This window comes from Manacus vitellinus, unplaced genomic scaffold, assembly GCF_001715985.3.
Source record: "Manacus vitellinus isolate BGI_N305 unplaced genomic scaffold, ASM171598v3 scaffold_2_pilon, whole genome shotgun sequence".
Lineage (NCBI taxonomy): Eukaryota > Metazoa > Chordata > Aves > Passeriformes > Pipridae > Manacus > Manacus vitellinus.
The window spans coordinates 13771133-13789627 of NW_021940208.1; the positions used below are offsets into that span (position 1 = coordinate 13771133).

Genomic DNA, 18495 nt, shown 5'->3' on the forward strand with positions numbered 1-18495 from the left:
CTTGCACATTATTGCATGTTTAATTGGTTTGTTGTATTTTTAAATATACATGTGAGATAACTTATGGTTATTTTGAAATGATTTCTGTATATTTATGTAGGTAAGATCTTTCTCTAGCTGGCTGCCCAATCACTAGTAAGATAAATTTCTACCTGTGAATTTTATGCCAAACTGGCTTCATTTAAAAATTTTCACCAGTTTCTTTTTAATAAGTACAGGAGGCTGTTAACTCTAGCTTTCATTTTCTATGCACTGCCAATATAGGTGTACAAATTAATACCACAGCTTGCCACGTTTAAGTTTTTGGTATTATCTGAGTGAATGTGCAGCTTTCTGACAGTGTTTTATTTAAAGACAAATGCATTTTTTTGCACTTAATCTTTATGGGTTGTGGCACAACTTATAATACCAGGTTTTCATCAAAATTGTAATGTAATCTTTTATTTGCTTGTGGAAAAGGCTTGGTTTGAAATGTGAGCAGTTGGAAAACAGCTTCATTTGAACAAAAGGAAGCTCAGATATCTGACAGGATTTGATCAGCTTCCTTCTAACATGCACTGGTTGGTACATTCAGTGATAGGAATGCTTAATAAATAAGAAGGAATATCAACCCCCAGTTTTGCACAAGTGGCAAGAAGTATGAGAGATCATATACAGCAAAATTACTGCTGAAGCTGTGAATACCTCCATCATCTTCTAAGGTCCTTCCCCTTCACACATCTTGGACGGGTACACACAGGGCCACGTGCTTGACTTTAACCCCTTTTACTTCTCATGTTTAAGTTTTTCTAGTTTCCTGAACAGCTCTTCCTCCTCCTGCCTGTCTTGTCCACTTCTCCTTCCCTGTAGATACCGCAAGAGAGTTATACTTTGTTACACTGCATGTCTGAATGTTGTGGTTTAACCCAGCTGCAAACAAAGAACCAGGCAGTCACTTGCTCACTCCCTGCCCTGCTGGCATGGGGGAGAGAATCAGGAGAGTAAAGTGAGAAAACTCGTGGGTAGAGATAAAGGCAGTGTAATAGGTAAAGCAAAAGCTGCTCATACAAACATTCACCCCTTCCTTCTTCTTCCCCTACTTTATATACAGAGCATGATGCCATATGATATGGAATATCCCTTTGATCAACTGGGGTCAGGTGTCCCAGCCGTGTACCCTCCCAACTCCCTGTGCACCCCCAGCCCACTCTCTGGTGGGGTGGGGTGAGAGACAGAAAAGGCCTTGGCTCTGTGTAAGCCCTGTTCAGCAGTAATGAAAACATCCCTGAGTTTCAACACTGCTTCCAACACAAACCCAAAACACAGCCCTATACAAACTACTATGAAAACAATAACTATCCCAGCCAAAACCAGCACACTGATAGCTTTTCTGAGGTCAGGAAGCAATTTTGAGAGTTTGGAAAATTTTGGGCAAATTTGGTAGATTTTGAAGGGTGAGAGTGATATGGGTAGGTAAACAGTCGTACAAACTTAAGAAATTACTATTTTGATGGTAATTCTTTGTGATTTCCAGTTAGTATCCAGTATAGGCTAAAAAGCCCCCTAAAATCAATTCTCAGTAGTAAAATGATATACAGAGATTGTTGGTGATGTTTCTGTGTAGTACTTAAATGGAGGGAGAGGGAAGGGTGTTGGAAGTTAGCAGTAAGGGGAGAACTCCTTTTAATTGGATTATGTGATTATTATTTAACCTGCACTGAAACCACTTAATGGTACAGTGGGACTGCAGAATGGTGATTGCAGAGAGTCATTTGGTTTTGTTCTGGTAAAACTGCAGCTGCCATTTAAATTCATCCAATCTGCCCGTTGTTCGTATACTTACTAACTCACCACCTGCTCAGCACACCTTTGGCTGAAGAACAAGAATGGAAACTTTTTGAAATACTCAGTTTCAAGACTTAAAGGGGGTTTTTTTGTGTTTAAGAAAACCCAAAACACTAAAATAGATGGGTTCATTGTAATGAATATGCTATTTTAAAACAGGTCTTGCAAATAAAAAAATAAAAGAAAATTCAAGAGGAAAACTACCATACTATGTCTGGTTTTGTGTATTAGACATTTTGAATGTTTTTTAATATCAGAAAAAACCTTTGAAAATCAATTTAAAACCTAAATTCTGCAGGTTAACCATGCAGCTCCTAAACACCTCTGGCACACCCTGCTTGAGTCAGGCAAGCTGCTTTGAAGTTTAATTTCTGTAAGCAAATAATTTAGGTACATTGGAAGCATGTCACAAAGAATAGTTTGGACAGTCAGTGTTTTGATTGTTGAATCTAACTAATAATTATTGTTGGGATTAAAAAGTTAGAAGTTCTTTAGAAATCTTTAAATGTAGCTGATGAGACAGTGCTGTGTTGCAAGGACAAAAGGAATATTGCTATGGATTTTCATCCTAGGGCTCATAATTGCTGAAAGGGTTCAAGAGACCTGCAACATTATTTACCAGCAAATGACCAGTAAATGAATTGAGTTTAGAGTCCACGTGAACTTTTTATTATACATGAAAAGGATATTACTTCCTCTCTGATCTTTATCATCAAAGATACCTTTTAGCAGTAAAAGCAAAGTTAAATAACTCAGCTATAATGGGAAATAGCTTTTCAGAAAGTAACTTTGAACTATAAAGCTCTAAATTCACTAAAAATTCCATGAAGAATTTTCTTAATAGTAGAGTACCTCAGATATAGTAGTATGACATCTGAAAATATTTGGGATCGTTCCCTTTTTGGAGAAAGTCACAAATATATATAAAATTTAAAATTATCATAGTTACAATTCTTACATTTCTGAGACCACAAAATCCAGAGCCTTTTGAAATGCTTTTCTTGGTTAAAATTGGTGTATTTTTAGAGAATTTTCTGTTATTGGAGAATATTAAGATCATTAGTAATTCATAGTTCTTGGGTGGAATGTAGTTGACTAAATCAATGAACTGCATTTAACTGTGTATACTTTGTCATTTTACACATCATTTGTTTTTTGTGTAGACTAACTGTGAAACATTGTATGTATGACAGTCAATTAAAACCTGTTTCATTTATGTTTATTTTGGCATTTGACATACAGTATAATGCATTTGCTTTGATATGTAAATAGCAGCTGAAATATTTCATGTCAATAAAGAGGGAAACTTTTGAATTGCTAGTGTTGATGGCTAAATTGAGGTTGCCACATCTGTGTTGTAATACATGATGGGACTGTGCTCACTGTGATATTCTAACAGTTTGTGTAGTTAGTATAAATATTTGGCATCAAGAAGACAGATTTTTCTTAATCATTTAGTCTGCAGTTAGAAATGTTGTCCAAAAGAAAAAGCTGCCTTTTATTTCGAAGTTTCTCTCATAGTTTAAATATGTTTACTTTTTATCTTTATTTTGAAGTTGATGACATTTAGTTTTCATGTAAAAGTTTTTAAAAAACTTCGTGGCCTCAGGCTTCACATTTGAGTACTTCCTAGACTTGGGCAGTTGTCGTTGTCTTAATACACAAACCAACTGCAAGTTCAAGTCCAGTCCTATGCTGTTGTGTGTATTTTTTTACATATGGCACGTTCTCTTTTAGCTTTTTAATAAGGATTTTAATGTCAATTGTTTTGTGTTCACTTAAAGAACTGGGAAAATATGTATGAGAATTTTAATTAGCCAGATTAAAAGCAAATCATCTAACGCTGTGTTTTATATGTATAGAATTGTCAGATATCTGTGTAGTTCACAGTAGCCTTATCTAATCTAAATTTTGGAGAAGTAATAAATATTCAATATTTTAGAAATTTTGTGACCAAAATGAATGTTATGTATAATACAGATATACTGTTGCATGTACATGCTTATAAGTATGTGTTACAAGCTCTAGTAATTATCAAATATGTGAGTACATGAGTTGATGATTTTAGCTGTTTGTTACTGTGAAGTTTATCAATGCTTTCTGAAAGGATTTTGGAGTAAGTTTACTTCAGTTGGAAGTAAGTTGTTTCCAAATTACTTCTAGGCACTGGAGACTTTGAAAATGTTTGAAAAAAAGGATAGCAGAGTAAAGAGTGCAGCTGCAACAAACCTTTCATTCCTTTATTATTTGGTAAGTGTTTGTTTCAACAAAACCAGGTAAGAACTGTGGTTTATGTAGCAATTTCTGTATTTTTGTAACAATTTTTGTGTCTGTCTAAATAATCCCTGTAAACAAGAAGAAACTGCGTGCTAGCGGAGTTAATCTGGAACACCAGTTCTTGGCTGTAGTTGAAGTTCGGATCAGGTCTTTTTGTATCCTGTTGCTGGGAAGAAGAGTGAGATTGAGCCCCAAGCCACAGAAGTGTGTCTGCAGTGGGATTTGTGCAGCAGCTCAGTGGCTCCATTTAAAACGTGGGTCCTGGAGACCCAGGTTGAACTTAGGAAGACCTGAACTACGTAGCTTAGGCAGGTGTGTTTGTGTATGAAGTTGGTAGGGTATGGGTATTTTTTTTATTTATTTTTTTTTAAATAAATGCTACTTTAAAAGAAAACTTCCAGACCAGGTGGGACACAATAGCAAGACACATCTCAAGTGTTAAGTTATCAGCGACTAGAAAGAGATGATCTGCCTTATGCAAATATATAAGAAATATTTTGGGAATGAAGAATCTTTTTTTTTTTTTTAATCCTCAATCTTTTGTAATTCCTGTAAGAAGCCACAGCTGCAAGAAAATTAACTGACAAAGGGCTAATACAATGTTTGTTTTGTTCATGTAGGGGAATGAATTGGCACAAGCAACTAACTATGCAGATTTAGCTGTAAATTCTGATAGGTATAATCCAGCAGCTCTAACTAACAAAGGAAATACTGTTTTTGCAAATGGAGACTATGAAAAAGCAGCTGAATTTTATAAGGAAGCTCTCAGGAATGATTCCTTATGCACTGAAGCACTTTATAACCTTGGTAAGTCATAGGTGCTTTTGTGATTTAGCTTTTGTCTAAACATAACAGTTTTTCTGAGAATTTGTCTTTCAGAGTGTTCTTATGTAGAAATATATGTGAATTATTATTACTTTATTGAGTAATTTATGTTATAGAAAGATATTAACTTGTACTTCCTGTCTGTTCTGCAAAAAAAATCCCCGTGTTAAGAAAATTGACTAGTAATTCCAGATGAATAAGTTACTTTGAAGATTAAGAAATTTATGCTACCTACTAAAAGTATACCAGTTTTAGCATTATTAAACCCTTATTCCCCCATTCATCTTGTTCAAAAAGTGAGATTACAGGCGTCCTTGCACTTTGATTGGGTTCACGTTCCTTGTGTTTATCAGTTTGGTAGGTCAAGCATGGCTCTCACAAAGAGTCTGTTAATGTCAAGGCAGTCATACTTCCTCCAAGTACCAATTTTGGTGTTCTTGTTATTCTGTCAGTTAGTAGGCCTAAGTAGTCTTTTTCTCACTGCATTGAATCTGTAACCTTTATTTTTTTTAGGTTTAGCGTACAAGAAGTTAAACAGGATAGACGAAGCTTTGGATTTTTTGCTGAAACTCCATGCAATCCTTCCAAATAGTGCCCAAGTCCTTTACCAGATAGCAAGCATGTATCTTTTTCTGGATTATGATAAGGGTGGTGGTTATAGTAAACTCATTTAGTCTGAAGTACGTGTTTCAGTCATGACAGGGTGACTTAGAAATTTACTGCAGTGTCCATTATAGTAAAGATGATTTGTTCTCTGATGTTTGTGAAAATGAGACCAGAACTTAAACCTGCTAGAACATTTCCAGTGAAGAAATACATTAAGACTGCTCTCATTGCAGGGAATTAGTGATTTACCCTCAATGTTAAATTGTGTCCTGGAATATTTCAAATGCTGCTGATTTTATTATGAAAATAATATGGCATATATAAGCACAAGTAAGTAAAATATTTAAGAAAAAAAAATTATGGTTAATGAATATGATGTTCTCTTCTGAAAGCTGTTTTCAGATTAGTTAGTGTATGTGTAAGAAAATAATTATCTCCCAATACTGCAAAAGCTCAACAAATTGAAAAACTGAGGAAGGGAGGAATTGGCTTTGCACATCACCAGTGATATTCTACACTATGAATTTCTTTAACAATTCTTCTGAGGATGTGCAAACTGTAATAAAATCCTTCCCAAGGCAGAACAGATTTCAGTTGCTGTACTACACTTCTAAGAATAGTGTAGATAATAAAAATATATTTTAGTCAGTAAAATAAGTAACCTCCAAGAATACCAAAGGACTCTGATCTCTATTGCTTGTTGTATAGCCCCTTTACAACAGCATAAATGGCCCAACAACTCCGAGTTCCCATCTGGAGCAGAGCTTGTCTGCTTCACTGCTGTGTACAACTGTTTTCCACCAATACTCACAAGCTTTTTGCATGATAGGTAGGATGCAACAGAAAGTGAAAAAGCAGGTTGGGCAGTAGCTCCAGCTCACACTGCTGAGAGCTCTGAGCCATTGTGCCCCTCAGGGGTGACTGAGGAGGAAAGAGCACACTACAGGCTGAGTTACAGCTAATGCTGCCTCTCCGGACCAGAATCTGGCTTGTGCTTCTTAGACATACAGCAGAAAACCTCACTACTGGCAAAAGTCTGTTCTTGGGAATAGCAGTTTCACCTTATCACTTACAGTAAAACAAAATGCTGTTAGTATGAAAAACTAACCAAGTTGTAAAGGCTAAAAATCAGTGGCCTGGTTGTCAGACTTATTCTTATAAACGAGGAAGTCAAAGTAAAATTAGTGTCAGAAAGAGAGAGGAGAATTGAGCCCATAGTTCTGTTGAGTCCAGCCTGGTTTTAAGGTGAAAGAGCAGCCGAAGTCTCTGAATATTTTTTTTCCTTTAGCGTAACAAAAAGACTTTCTAATGGAAATGAAATTATGAAAACAATATGAAAAAAAAAGAAGGCCAGTGTATCTTCACGCTACAGTGACTGGTGTATCTGTTCAGCACATGGATTGCATTAGGTAAAGTAATAGGAATTCTGAGTAAATCAAACTACCATCGACATCAGTCCTTGACAGAAGAAAACTCAGATACGAGATCATGGAAGATCCCAATCAAGCCATAGAGTGGCTCCTGCAGTTGATCAGTGTAGTACCAACTGATCCACGTGTACTTTCAAAGCTAGGGAAATTATATGATAATGAAGGTGATAAATCCCAAGCTTTTCATTATTACTATGAGGTACTTGCTCTTATATTGCTTTTTCAGTGCACTTTATAATAATTAAAGAAAATTTTGCCCTAAGTTCCTATATCAAATTAACAATTGATTCATTTAAACTTTTTTAAAATGTCCTCCAGAAAGGAAAAAAAAAAAGAGATACTGGGAGAGACAAAATCTAATTTTTGTAGTCAGAGCCTAAGGAAACACATAGCCTGTGGTTCCGTGTGGAGACCGACCCAGACGTTCATGTTTCTTTATGTGGTCATTGTTTACACTGACCTGTAACAGTTTTATTTTAAAATATAGTCTGGGACAAAATAAAATCTGAATATAGCAAATTTAGTAAATGTAGTAATTTTAAAGGTGTGTAATGTGACTGAGTTGATTGGAGGCTGTGTCTGTATAATAGATATGGAGATACATATATAATGTGTTTATATATGTAAGTTTATATATATATATATTAACAGTATAGCTATACATTATGTATACATGGTTGCATAAAGATATACAGCCTCTTTAATTTCAAGCCAGCTGTACTACTATCTGTAGTTTGGAGAGATTCTTCTGTCTTAGAAAAAAGAATGATAGGAAATGGCTTTGTTGCAATATGAGGGTTCTTTTTATCTGTGAAGTAAGGATGACCAAAGGCTGTGTTGCAGTCTGAATTACTAGTCGAGTTGTGCTTAATGATAATTTTGCTGCCTATTTCAATGGGAATTTCTAAAAAGCCGAAAATGTTATTTATGTATGTATGTATAGAAAAGAATGCTTTTAGTTGAGTTTTCCAGCAGACTGATGTGAATATGAAATTGTACACGTATTAGTTAGCATTGTTTTAGGTAATGTTTTAGGGAATGTTTTAGGTAACTTACTCATATGTAGACATGAGCTAAGTAAATGTTTTTGTTGTTGCAAGCTATTTAAAATAGTATTTCAAATAAGGCTGGATGGAAAATGTGACAGACTCATCTCAGGTAACTTCTAAAAAGCATTCTGCAATTAGAAAACTTGGCATGCCTTTTTTTTTTTTTTTCCCCAGGATCACTTAGTACAGCACACTACTTCTATTCATTTATATTACACATTTTGGGCATCTGGAGAATTAAACACTTGAGTAAGATATTCCAGAAGTACCATAAAGATGTTGTTTATCACTAAAATTGTGGGGTTTTTCACCTTTCCTGTTTTGTCAGTCATACCGGTATTTCCCTTCAAACATTGAGGTCATTGAATGGCTTGGAGCATATTATATTGACACCCAGTTTTGTGAAAAAGCCATTGAGTACTTTGAAAGAGCAGCACTTATCCTGTAAGTAGTTATTATTTTATGCCTACTCAGATTTGTGATTAGACATCCATAAGTATACCTAGAGATAAATCAGTTGTATAACTTTATTAATACTATAAACAAACATCAGAATTAAGAGTATTTGGGATATTACTTAATTTTCTCAACTGTCTGTTCATTTACAGTGTGTTTTTGTTCTTACTGTGCAACTTCAATGTTAAATAAGATCCTCCTTTGGGCCCAAGAAAGTATTAGGTATTAGACCCTCTTTTTCTCTGTTATCTGCCATTAAACACAGCTACAAAGTGGGCAGTAGCTCTCCAAAGCCACCAAGACCTCTTTCTCCATGGCTTTGTGTGAAATATTTCCTTTCTATTGTTTTGTTATGCAGTGATGATTTGGTGGTTCAGATAAATGCGTGTTTTAGCCGTTCTTGCTGCATTTCCACTTTTTGCATCACTCCTACTTCCATAAAAAAGCTATTACAAATAAGGTATATAAGTAAGCAAAATTGTGCAGTGCAGTGCAGGGGTCAGTGAAAATAAGTTTGCAGATTAAATCGATCCTGATAGAGATGTTTGAAATATACTGAGTTCGGTTCAGCAACTTAATGGCTAAAATTGTCCATTAGCAGAACATGATGCACTTCAGAAAGTATATAGGCTATATACTTTATTTTAGTTCAGAAAGGGAGCTTACCAGAGCATGGTTAAATAAAATTTGGTCAAATTTAAATCTATAATCCAGAGTTCAAAGATAATTCTAAAAAGACATGCATATGGTCTTTTTATTTGGAATTCGTGAAGCATTTTGTGTTAACAGACCAATTCATGCAACTGAAATTCACTTGAATAAGTGTGAATTTCTCTATTTTGTGTTTTAGGAAACCTACCAAAAATCATACTAAACAAAACTCTCTTGTTTCTTGTCTTGCGATGATCTAAAATTTGACATTCTTTTTGTTCTGGGAATCTGAATGGGCATACATGTACAAAGACAGCGGGTGAACAAAAAGTTTGTACAGATCACTCAAGGAAAAATTATACTGCAAATAGGTTGTTGCCATGGCCAAGAATGCGCTCAGATATCAGTCGTAGTCCAGGTGTAAGGTGATCAGGAAAACTGTTTGTTGCTCTTAAGTGTTTCTTTTATATTCTTTGCATACTATCATGCTACAACATAATTGGTTAAAAGTCTCAAGCATACTGTACATACTTTCATTGGTAACACAGAAGACACTGTGCATGCTGTCATTGGTGACACTGAAGACACTGTGCACACTGTCATTGGTGATACTTTACACATTTTGATTGGTGACCTTTGGTCTCGGCTGCATTAGGTTTGTTCCATCCGGCATTGCAGTAAATATTTCCTTAGAGTTGTTTACATTCCTCTGCAACTTCAGAGCTGCAACTGCTCAAATTCAAGGCCTACCATTCAGTCGTTTCCCACAGGTTGTAAGAAGTTCAGTAAAAAATACTAATTCTGGCTTTGAGACACTTGAGTTGGAATGGACATTAATTGTAGAAGAGAAAATCCAAGGTTTAAATAAGGATTAAAAATGAAAAAGAAATAATAAAAAAAGACATAGACTTCACCCAAATGGTGTTATAATTATAAAGAAATAGAGATGTAGATAAGATAAAAATACCCAGTTCACAGGTTTGCCAATATTCTTTTCCCTATAAATACTGGTCATCTTAAAAAGTTATGTTTTAGTCAAACTATGAGATTGCAAATACTGATGTTCATGGCCTTGTTAGAAAATTTTGAAAGAAACAGATGAAACTAAAAAGAATTATTTCACAATCTTGTTTTGGCAAAGATATAAAGATTTTGTGCTTCTTATCTCACTCAGTCCGTGAATGAAGCATGAAGTATATGGATTGTAAAGTACTTAACGAATAATTGGCATATGAAATTCTTCATTGTTATTTGTAATTGTAATCTATCTGTAATAGAGAGAAATTTCTCTGTGGGAGGAGATTTTTAACAGTAGATAATGGTGCATAAATATTTTGGTGTTTATTTGGTACTAGAAATAGAGCCTAGATATGCTAAATGGTAAATACGTGTGTAAATATAAATTGCTACTGATTTTAAATAGTTATGTTTTTAAATTATTTTAACTGTGAACAGCATTTTTTAGTTTAACAATTTTTAGTTTGTTTAGTTTGTTTACAATCCATATACTTCATGTTTCATGCATTCAGTATTTTAATCACAATAACTACATTTTAAATTGCATTCTAAGATAACGTTAGACAATGAACTGGACAACAGCTTCCATTATTTTATTTTTACCAGCATGCACAAATCTATCATTAATAAAAGGAGTTGTGCAGTTAATGCTTGCTGCTGACAATTTCTTCTCTCTAGAATTTTCATACTGAACTATGTAATAAACTTTATTTTCATGTCTCCTTGACTGCCTTTGTTTGCAGGAGACACATTCAGCTGAAACTAAAAAGGTGCAGCGTCTGTATTTCATGAGCTTTTTTGGCAACTACCAGGCAAACAGATTATATAGAGTTAAAAATGGCCTGTGCTACGATTAGAAGGAAAAACTGAAGAGAATAAGTACAAAACTATTCTGAAAATGTTGTCTTACAGTACCTTTTGGATATGCTGCTATTGCATTGTAAGCCACATGTGGAAAGTGCTTTGGCTTATAGAGGATCTTGACGCTATTGACATTAAAATTTCCCAGTTTTCACATTAACTTGAGAAGAATGAGGAAGGAGTCCAACTGTTTTATTGTACATGCTGAAACATCTCAGATATTTTCTCTGACATACCTGTCACCATTATGTGCTAAAAAGAGAAGGAGCGTATAGGCAGCAGCTAGATGCTGCAATGGCATCTTAGGCAAAAAGGAGAAACCAGAGTTTGAAGCTGTAAGTGGGGAGTGTGCTTCCTGGCAGGGATCTCTTGGGCATGCACGGGATCCTAGTGGTAGGGCCTCCTCAAAATACAGTTTAGCATTTTCTTCTTCCCCACTGCATGGTTCTGTAACTCTGACAAAGGTTAGTGGTTCACCTGTCTGGTCTACTAATTGTGTCTGGGCACAGAATCACGAGCAGGAGGAAGGCTATAACATACAACCGAAAATAAGTGACATCAAGGCCTGAAAACAGGTGCATGATGCAGGGGTGAACTGTGTGTGAATTGAACTGGATAAGTTCTTTCTAGGAAGGCAATAGGCTAGGTGAAAAATTTATTAGTAGTTTAATAGTAGGTCTTTAGCAGTGCTAATGCAGATTATTTTGCTTATTCATTCTTTGGCAAATGTGCATAACTTTATTTTATTTATATACAGGCCAACACAAGTGAAGTGGCAGCTGATGGTTGCAAGTTGCTACAGGAGAAGCGGTAAGTTCTGTAACTTTTTGGTAACTGGTTGGAGGTTTGTAACATTTCTTTTTTTTGTAATCCATGGGGGTTGCTCAGACTAGACAATATATGAAGGGAGCATATAGAAAACATGGAGATAAACTGGTGTCTGCAGTTCCAGGGCAAGGAGCAATGGTTTTAAACTGAAAGAGGGTAGACTTACATTGGATATTAGGAAGAAATTCTTTACTGTGAGTATAGTGCGACACTGGAACAGGCTGTCCAGAGAAGTTGTGGATGCTCCATCGAGGCCAGATTGGGTGGGGCTTGGAGCAACCTTGTCTAGAGGAAGGTGTCCCTGCCCATGGCAGGGGGGTTGGAACTAGATGATCTTCAAAAGTCCCTTCCAAACCAAACCATTTTATGATTCTGTGTTTTGTTTTGTTTTGATTATGTTTTGACTTTTTTCTCTTGATCTTTTCTGACTGATGTGAATATTGGTGCTAAAGTTTGTGTGAACACTCAGTTATGTATTATTTTGTTATAAATTTTCTCTGTATATGTAATAAAACATGAAGTTTCTTTTAAGTCCAGGAAGCATGCCTGCACTGACTTATATGTGAAACATTCCTTATGCTCTTAAATAAATAAAGAAAATAGTACAGCATACGTGATCTGATAGAAGGTTTTTTGAATGTAATTATACTACCAACTGATCCAACATAAACAGTTAGTTTTTCAAGTTGCTTAATTCCCTTTTCTTTTCAACAACAGGTATAATTTTTCAATATTAAAATAGTATTTGCACTATATAAGCAGAAGAGAGTCTTAATGTGCTGTATTTCCATACTGGAAATAGAATACACTGATAAGCAAAATTTAAAGAGACTAACCTTTTTGGGTTTTTTCACCACCTAAAATGCATTCAGGATGCTTGATGATGTAAATTATACTCTTCTTTCTTCCTGTTCCATCTTGTCTCTCTTCTTTATGCTTCTTTAGAACTTCACAGAGCAGTCTTCCGTAATAAATAAGTGCATTTTCTCACTTAGCTCAGTTATTTAATACAACAGTGAGAAAAGGAACAGGACCTGGGGAAGCCAGTGTATTAAGAATAATCAGCACCACCCAAAACTAGACAGATGAAACATTTTCCTAGCAAAGAAAAACAGTGGGCTTGGCTGCTTCTTAGATCATTTATGGTTCATTGGCAACATTCCCAGTTTATCATGTTAACACATAGCACATCAGTTTGATCTCTGCCTCACACCAGGAAGAGAAAAACAGCGATATCTCAAGAAACTTTTTTTGTCAAGTATTTAATGGATATGATATTTTAGATTTACAGGGTCAGTCAGTCCTTTCCGTAATCAGTCTGAGTCAAAATTGAAGGCAAAAGACTTAAGGAATAATTACTTCACTACCAGATCTGGGCAAAGGAGAGCCACACAATTTGTATTTTGTGGAAGGACAGGCAGAGCTCTGCTGTTAGATATTTCCATTTGATCAATCCATACATTTGCAGTCCCAGACAAGTCCTGTTAGGCTTGATACAGTTCATCTAGTAGTCGTGTTGTAGAAACAGAGTAGTATTAGGGGAAGGTCAAAAAAAAAAGGCAAAAGTCAGGAAACTGCTCTTCGTTAATTCTGTTATTTACAGAGTAATTTGGACTGTTTTCAGATGTTCTTAATTTTTACTGTTAAAGTAAATTACTATTAAATTACGTAATTAAAGAATTTTAAGTTTGGTCTCACCAAATTTGGTCTTATAATATTAAATTATTTACTCTAACTAAAAAGATGCATTGATGTTAAAGTGTATCAGTTTCACATCAGATATTCTTTTTTTATGTTTGACTGTGTGGATAGGAGATGTTTGTTTTATTTGCAGGTAACTACCAGAAAGCTCTAGAGAAATACAAAGTCATTCACAGAAAATTCCCAGAGAATGTTGAATGTAAGTTTTTTAATTCTGTGGTACAACTATCAAAGGAAACTTTGTTACATAGAATATGTGTGTTAGTAATCATATGACGTGTTTTTCATATGAAAATATTTTTATGAACTAACATTTTTATTCATGCTAATGCTGCGTGTTTTCTGTGACAACACTGAAGTGTGATTTAAGAAATATTAGGTCCATGCTGAAGAAGAGTGATGAAAATAAACTTAGTTATAACTGAGTCGGATTGGTTGAGTTCTTTCTCATACATAACTATGTTACTTATTAGATATTTCTTGTGATAAAATGTATGTATTTGTACTTCTAGTTCCAGCTACTTGAAATTCCTGCTGTAAGTTTCTAGATATGAGAAAATCATATTGCTAAGTTTTACCAAAGCCAGGCTTTCCAAAAAATGTAGAGGGTGAGATTTTGTTGCTGGGTTTTTAAGTATAGTTGGTCAACCAGTCTCTGGAAATCTTTGAAGAGTAAGACATTTTGCAAAATCAGTCACACCTGTACTCTAAATAAAAAAAGCCATGTAGAAAATAGGGGTTGTCAGTGGTTGTGAAAACATTCTGACATCCCACACTCTGCCTCACAAATTCCAAAATACGAGGTTGTCGCCAACAAGTCTATGCTTTTAAATGCAACGTGGGAAGAACATTAATTCAGTTTTATTTTAAAATTGTATCATTCTGCTTTAACAAATGTATTGCTTTTTTAAAGAGGAATCACACAGCTCTCTTGTACAACTGAAGTTCAGTGCTATTAACTCCTCAAAGTTATAAGTAAAATATGGTGTTCATTTTGGTCACACATATTTTGGAGGGGTATTTAGTAAACCTTTTAGAGTGCAAATATGTTTCTGAATGTAGTTTCTACAAATTACACAAATGGAGGCAGAAGTTAGACAAGACAATTTAGCCGATTTAAGTTTTCTGCTGCTGAAACAGTGGTTCTTCACTCATCCTTCCCTGACCATGTTTTCCCTAAACCAACAGAAAACTAGCTTAGAACATAATGAATAACATGTTTGTTAAAGCGTCAGCAGAGCAATGTATCATGTCATGCTTGTTTTGGCTTTAGTTCTTTCAAAGGAATGTTGACAAACACATAGGAATAGCAACAATATCTTCAGTTTGGTATAGTGTCTCAGGAGAATGTTTTTAGGGGTTCTTCTGGTTCAGTCATACAGTTGTAGTTGATTTTCATGTCAGGTTTGTTGGGATTTTTTAATTCTATAAATACTACTCTTTAAAAATCAACCACAGCAACAGAAAAAACAGTTTTGATTCACTTGGCATTTGTAAAATTGCTTTCAACAAAATGCTTTTGATAGCAGCTCCTCAGTAATGTCTTAGTATCATTACTGTGCTTTCAGCTTCCAAAATATTTTGCAAATGTTAAGAGTTCTGAGCCAGGTGAGTTAGTGCCTTCCACATGTATAAATGATATTTGTACTCTTCATGGGTATAGACACACAGAAAATGTTGAATTACCTGCAAAATATCACAACTCAGATGGCGATACTGGACTGGAGTCACCTTATTTGCACCTTGTACTGTTTGCCATTCTGCATGTCCAGTTCTGTTGGGGTGCACTTGTAGTTGGACCTGCTTGTAAGCCTTTTTTAATGGTACTTTTTGCTTTTCAATTAGGCCTCCGATTTTTAGTTCGTCTCTGCACAGATATGGGGCTGAAAGAAGTCCAGGAATATATAACAAAGCTCAAGAAAGTGGAAAAATTAAAAGAAATAAGAGAGCAGGTAAGTACATAGATGAAGCTAAAATAGTGTTTATTTTACTTCAAGATAAAATGTGTTATTAACTTCCTGGTTTAGAGAGGCTTATGTTTTGAGGTTTGGGAAGTTTAGTTTTAAATTACTGGTCAGTCTTATATCTGTCTGAATAGTTTTTGAATACCGGATTTTCTTTGATTTTTAATACTAGTGAAAGATGGACTGTGTGGATGTGATGGGAATGCCGGAGCCACTTGCATAATTCAATGTCTCTGGAATGTCATCTTTCCTACCTACTTGCCAGATTTCATTTAATACTTTAGTGTACTTATGAGCCAAGTAATAATGCAACTACAGGGAGAGATGGGGAGCCTAAGAATTTGTCTTTTTGTTATATACAAAGCTGCAACATTGACAGATTACATAGTTAGATATAAACTATTCATATTAGTGCCAATTTTTAAACTGAAAAAAAAATGCATGGAACAGCAACAGGCTGGGAAAGGTACGAGATCATAACTTGTGTTCTGCTCAGAAGTGAGCTCACATTTGTGTGTGTGTGCACTCGTGCATTGTTTTCTTGCTATTCTGGTGATAAAGTAAGATTTTAAAATGAAAAACAGCTGCTTGTTTGAAAAGCAGTATCCCTGCTGTTGAACTGCAAAGTGTTCAAGTTTGCTTTTCCTATTGCCTCAAAGCTACATAGTCACATTAGGACACATTAAGTCTTAACTAATTTACTGTGCTCCTAGTAACACTTACTGGGTCCCCTTTGATGCCAGATACTTTTACTTAAATTCCAGGGAGTCTGAGTATGCACATGGACACTAGGACATTTTAAAAATGAAACTCACAAAGGGAAACACTGATCAAAGGATTCCAGCTTTATGCTACAACATACTTTGAAGGACTAGCTGAAGTCTATTGGTTTGAATTTTCAGTAAATGTAAAATTTAAAGCACTTGCAAAAATGGACAAAAGAAGCAGTCTGCGGCTGTAGTGGGATTAGTATTCCTCCATGTCTCCCCATAATCATATCAGTAAGCAAAACAGATGACCAGATATAATGTTTCTATTCTGCAAAACTCATAATTAAGAGATCTCTCTAAAGTGTGTTAAACAGGTTTTGCTTGGTTTCTAGGGAGTACCAGTTCAGTGTCAGTAATATACATAGGTCTTTGCAATAACTTTCAATACCTCAGCACTTTACTTGGGAAAGCTCACCAGTTAAACCATTTACAACTGGATTATTTAATAGTTCATAAGAGAGAAAGAGGTGGAGAGGCTATCTATTTCCTTGCATGTAATTCTGGCTTTTTTTTACACTGAAGGTGTTAATTATGTACAACAGATCTGCAAATGTCAAGGATTTTAAGGAAAACACCTTTTTTCCTTTCAGAAAGTTAATGTTCGAATATGTTAAAAAAAAAAAAGTCACATCTCTTTCTGTTTATTTCACATTGGAAGCGGGAGCTTTCCCAAACCATTTCTCTACTTTCTCATGAGGAAAAAGCTACCAGTAGAATATTTAGAAGTTTTAAGTTACTTAAGATTTTAGTAACAGAGAAATCACACTTAAATTATGGAGGTTTTTTTCATTCTGACTTCATCGTGTTAAGGGAATTCGTACCTGTCATATCTGAATGACAGAGGTATCAGTGGAATCCAGTACAGATGCATGGTAGCACAAGTTACTGCATAGTAAAGGAACAAAGACTAAGAAGAGATGTTTCAGGATGCACTGCAATTTAGTATGTGGCTGTCCTGTATTAGAAGTTGAGTATCTCTGTGACAGAATCCCAGCATCAGCGCTGTCTTGCAAGCAATAGCCCTGCAGTTCCTTTTTTTGTGATTGCATCCGGGTTCCATACCCTGGTTTTGGGTTGGGGATTTTTTTTTTTCTTTCGTTGGTTGGGGTCTGTGTGTGATTTTTTTAGCCTTATGTCTACCATCTGGCTTTGGAAATTACTAGGTTTTTTTTGTCCTAAGAATTTTCTTCTGTCTTCCATGACCATATAGTCATAAACTATACTGTCAAGTTCTAAAATTACCAAAATTTTATTTCACCACCTAAGTTTCCAATAGGAATACTGGTTTCAGTTAGCAGTACCAGATATAGTTCTATTCCTGCTCCCAATTTCAGATTAAGCCATGTTTTCCTGATTGCACCCAGTAAATACAAAATAGTTAAATGCTAGTGTAGTATACCTGCATTTCAAAGTCTGCACACAGACTTTGTCTTCCTGTAGAAATTTATCAAAATTTGCTGTTCTGGCATTGTTTTTCCAGAATAAGTACATCCACATGGAGTTTTTACCAAAATAAATATTCTGGAGTACTTATTTCTCTCAGTTCTCAAATATGGACAAGTTGTTAAATACTTCCAGCCAAGAATCTGAGAACATCTGTGGAGTTCATTCCCTGTAGAAATTTTTCTCCCTGCCTCTCACAGCATTCAATTTTTACTGCAACCTTCATATGTTGGGGCATTCTGGGGGGGATGTTGGGTTCGTTGTTTGGTATTGGTTTGGTTTTTTGCTGCATTAATCTTCCCTTTTCATGTTTCAGTTTAAAAAAGACAAGTAATAGTGTAAAAGTTCACACAAGCTCCTTGGCACTGATGTATACACACATTACTATTTATTTCCGTTAAGTGAGCTTAATGACTGAAAATGAGGGGCTGATGGGGTGTGCTGTGAAGCAGTGATGATAGGTGCAAATGCTGGCAGGGACTTACTGCCCTTACCTTCAGGCATCTACATCTGGGCTAACCATCCTGAATGTCTTTTGCAGTCATGGAAGAGAAACAGGCATTTTTAGGGTGGAAACCTATTTTGAATGTCTGCTTTTAGTATGGGATTACTTACAAACTACTCGCTTGGAACTTTACAGGAATTAATCATATGCTTAAGCTGTAGTACTGATGTAGTATTTTGGGAGTAAAGTCCTAGGATGTAAATGCCAAGAGGGCACTATCATCTAGGGACTGCTTCCCTCTGGCAGTCAGAAGCTGAGCTTCCACTGTCAGACTTGATGTCAGTCATT

The 18495-nt window shown here is 35.4% G+C and overlaps 1 protein-coding gene across 3 annotated transcripts in view; it reads left to right on the forward strand.

The window, feature by feature from the left end:
* The window catches only part of IFT88 (intraflagellar transport 88), a 44593-nt gene that overhangs the window by 14321 nt on the left and 11777 nt on the right, over window positions 1-18495 (forward strand). For all 3 annotated transcript variants that reach the window (XM_018071341.2, XM_018071339.2, XM_029960901.1), the window contains 8 exons: window positions 3988-4074; window positions 4722-4908; window positions 5440-5548; window positions 7011-7161; window positions 8340-8455; window positions 11754-11806; window positions 13659-13724; window positions 15371-15477. In XM_018071341.2, coding sequence (XP_017926830.1) covers window positions 3988-4074; window positions 4722-4908; window positions 5440-5548; window positions 7011-7161; window positions 8340-8455; window positions 11754-11806; window positions 13659-13724; window positions 15371-15477 — 876 coding nt within the window. The remainder of the gene's footprint in view (window positions 1-3987; window positions 4075-4721; window positions 4909-5439; window positions 5549-7010; window positions 7162-8339; window positions 8456-11753; window positions 11807-13658; window positions 13725-15370; window positions 15478-18495) is intronic.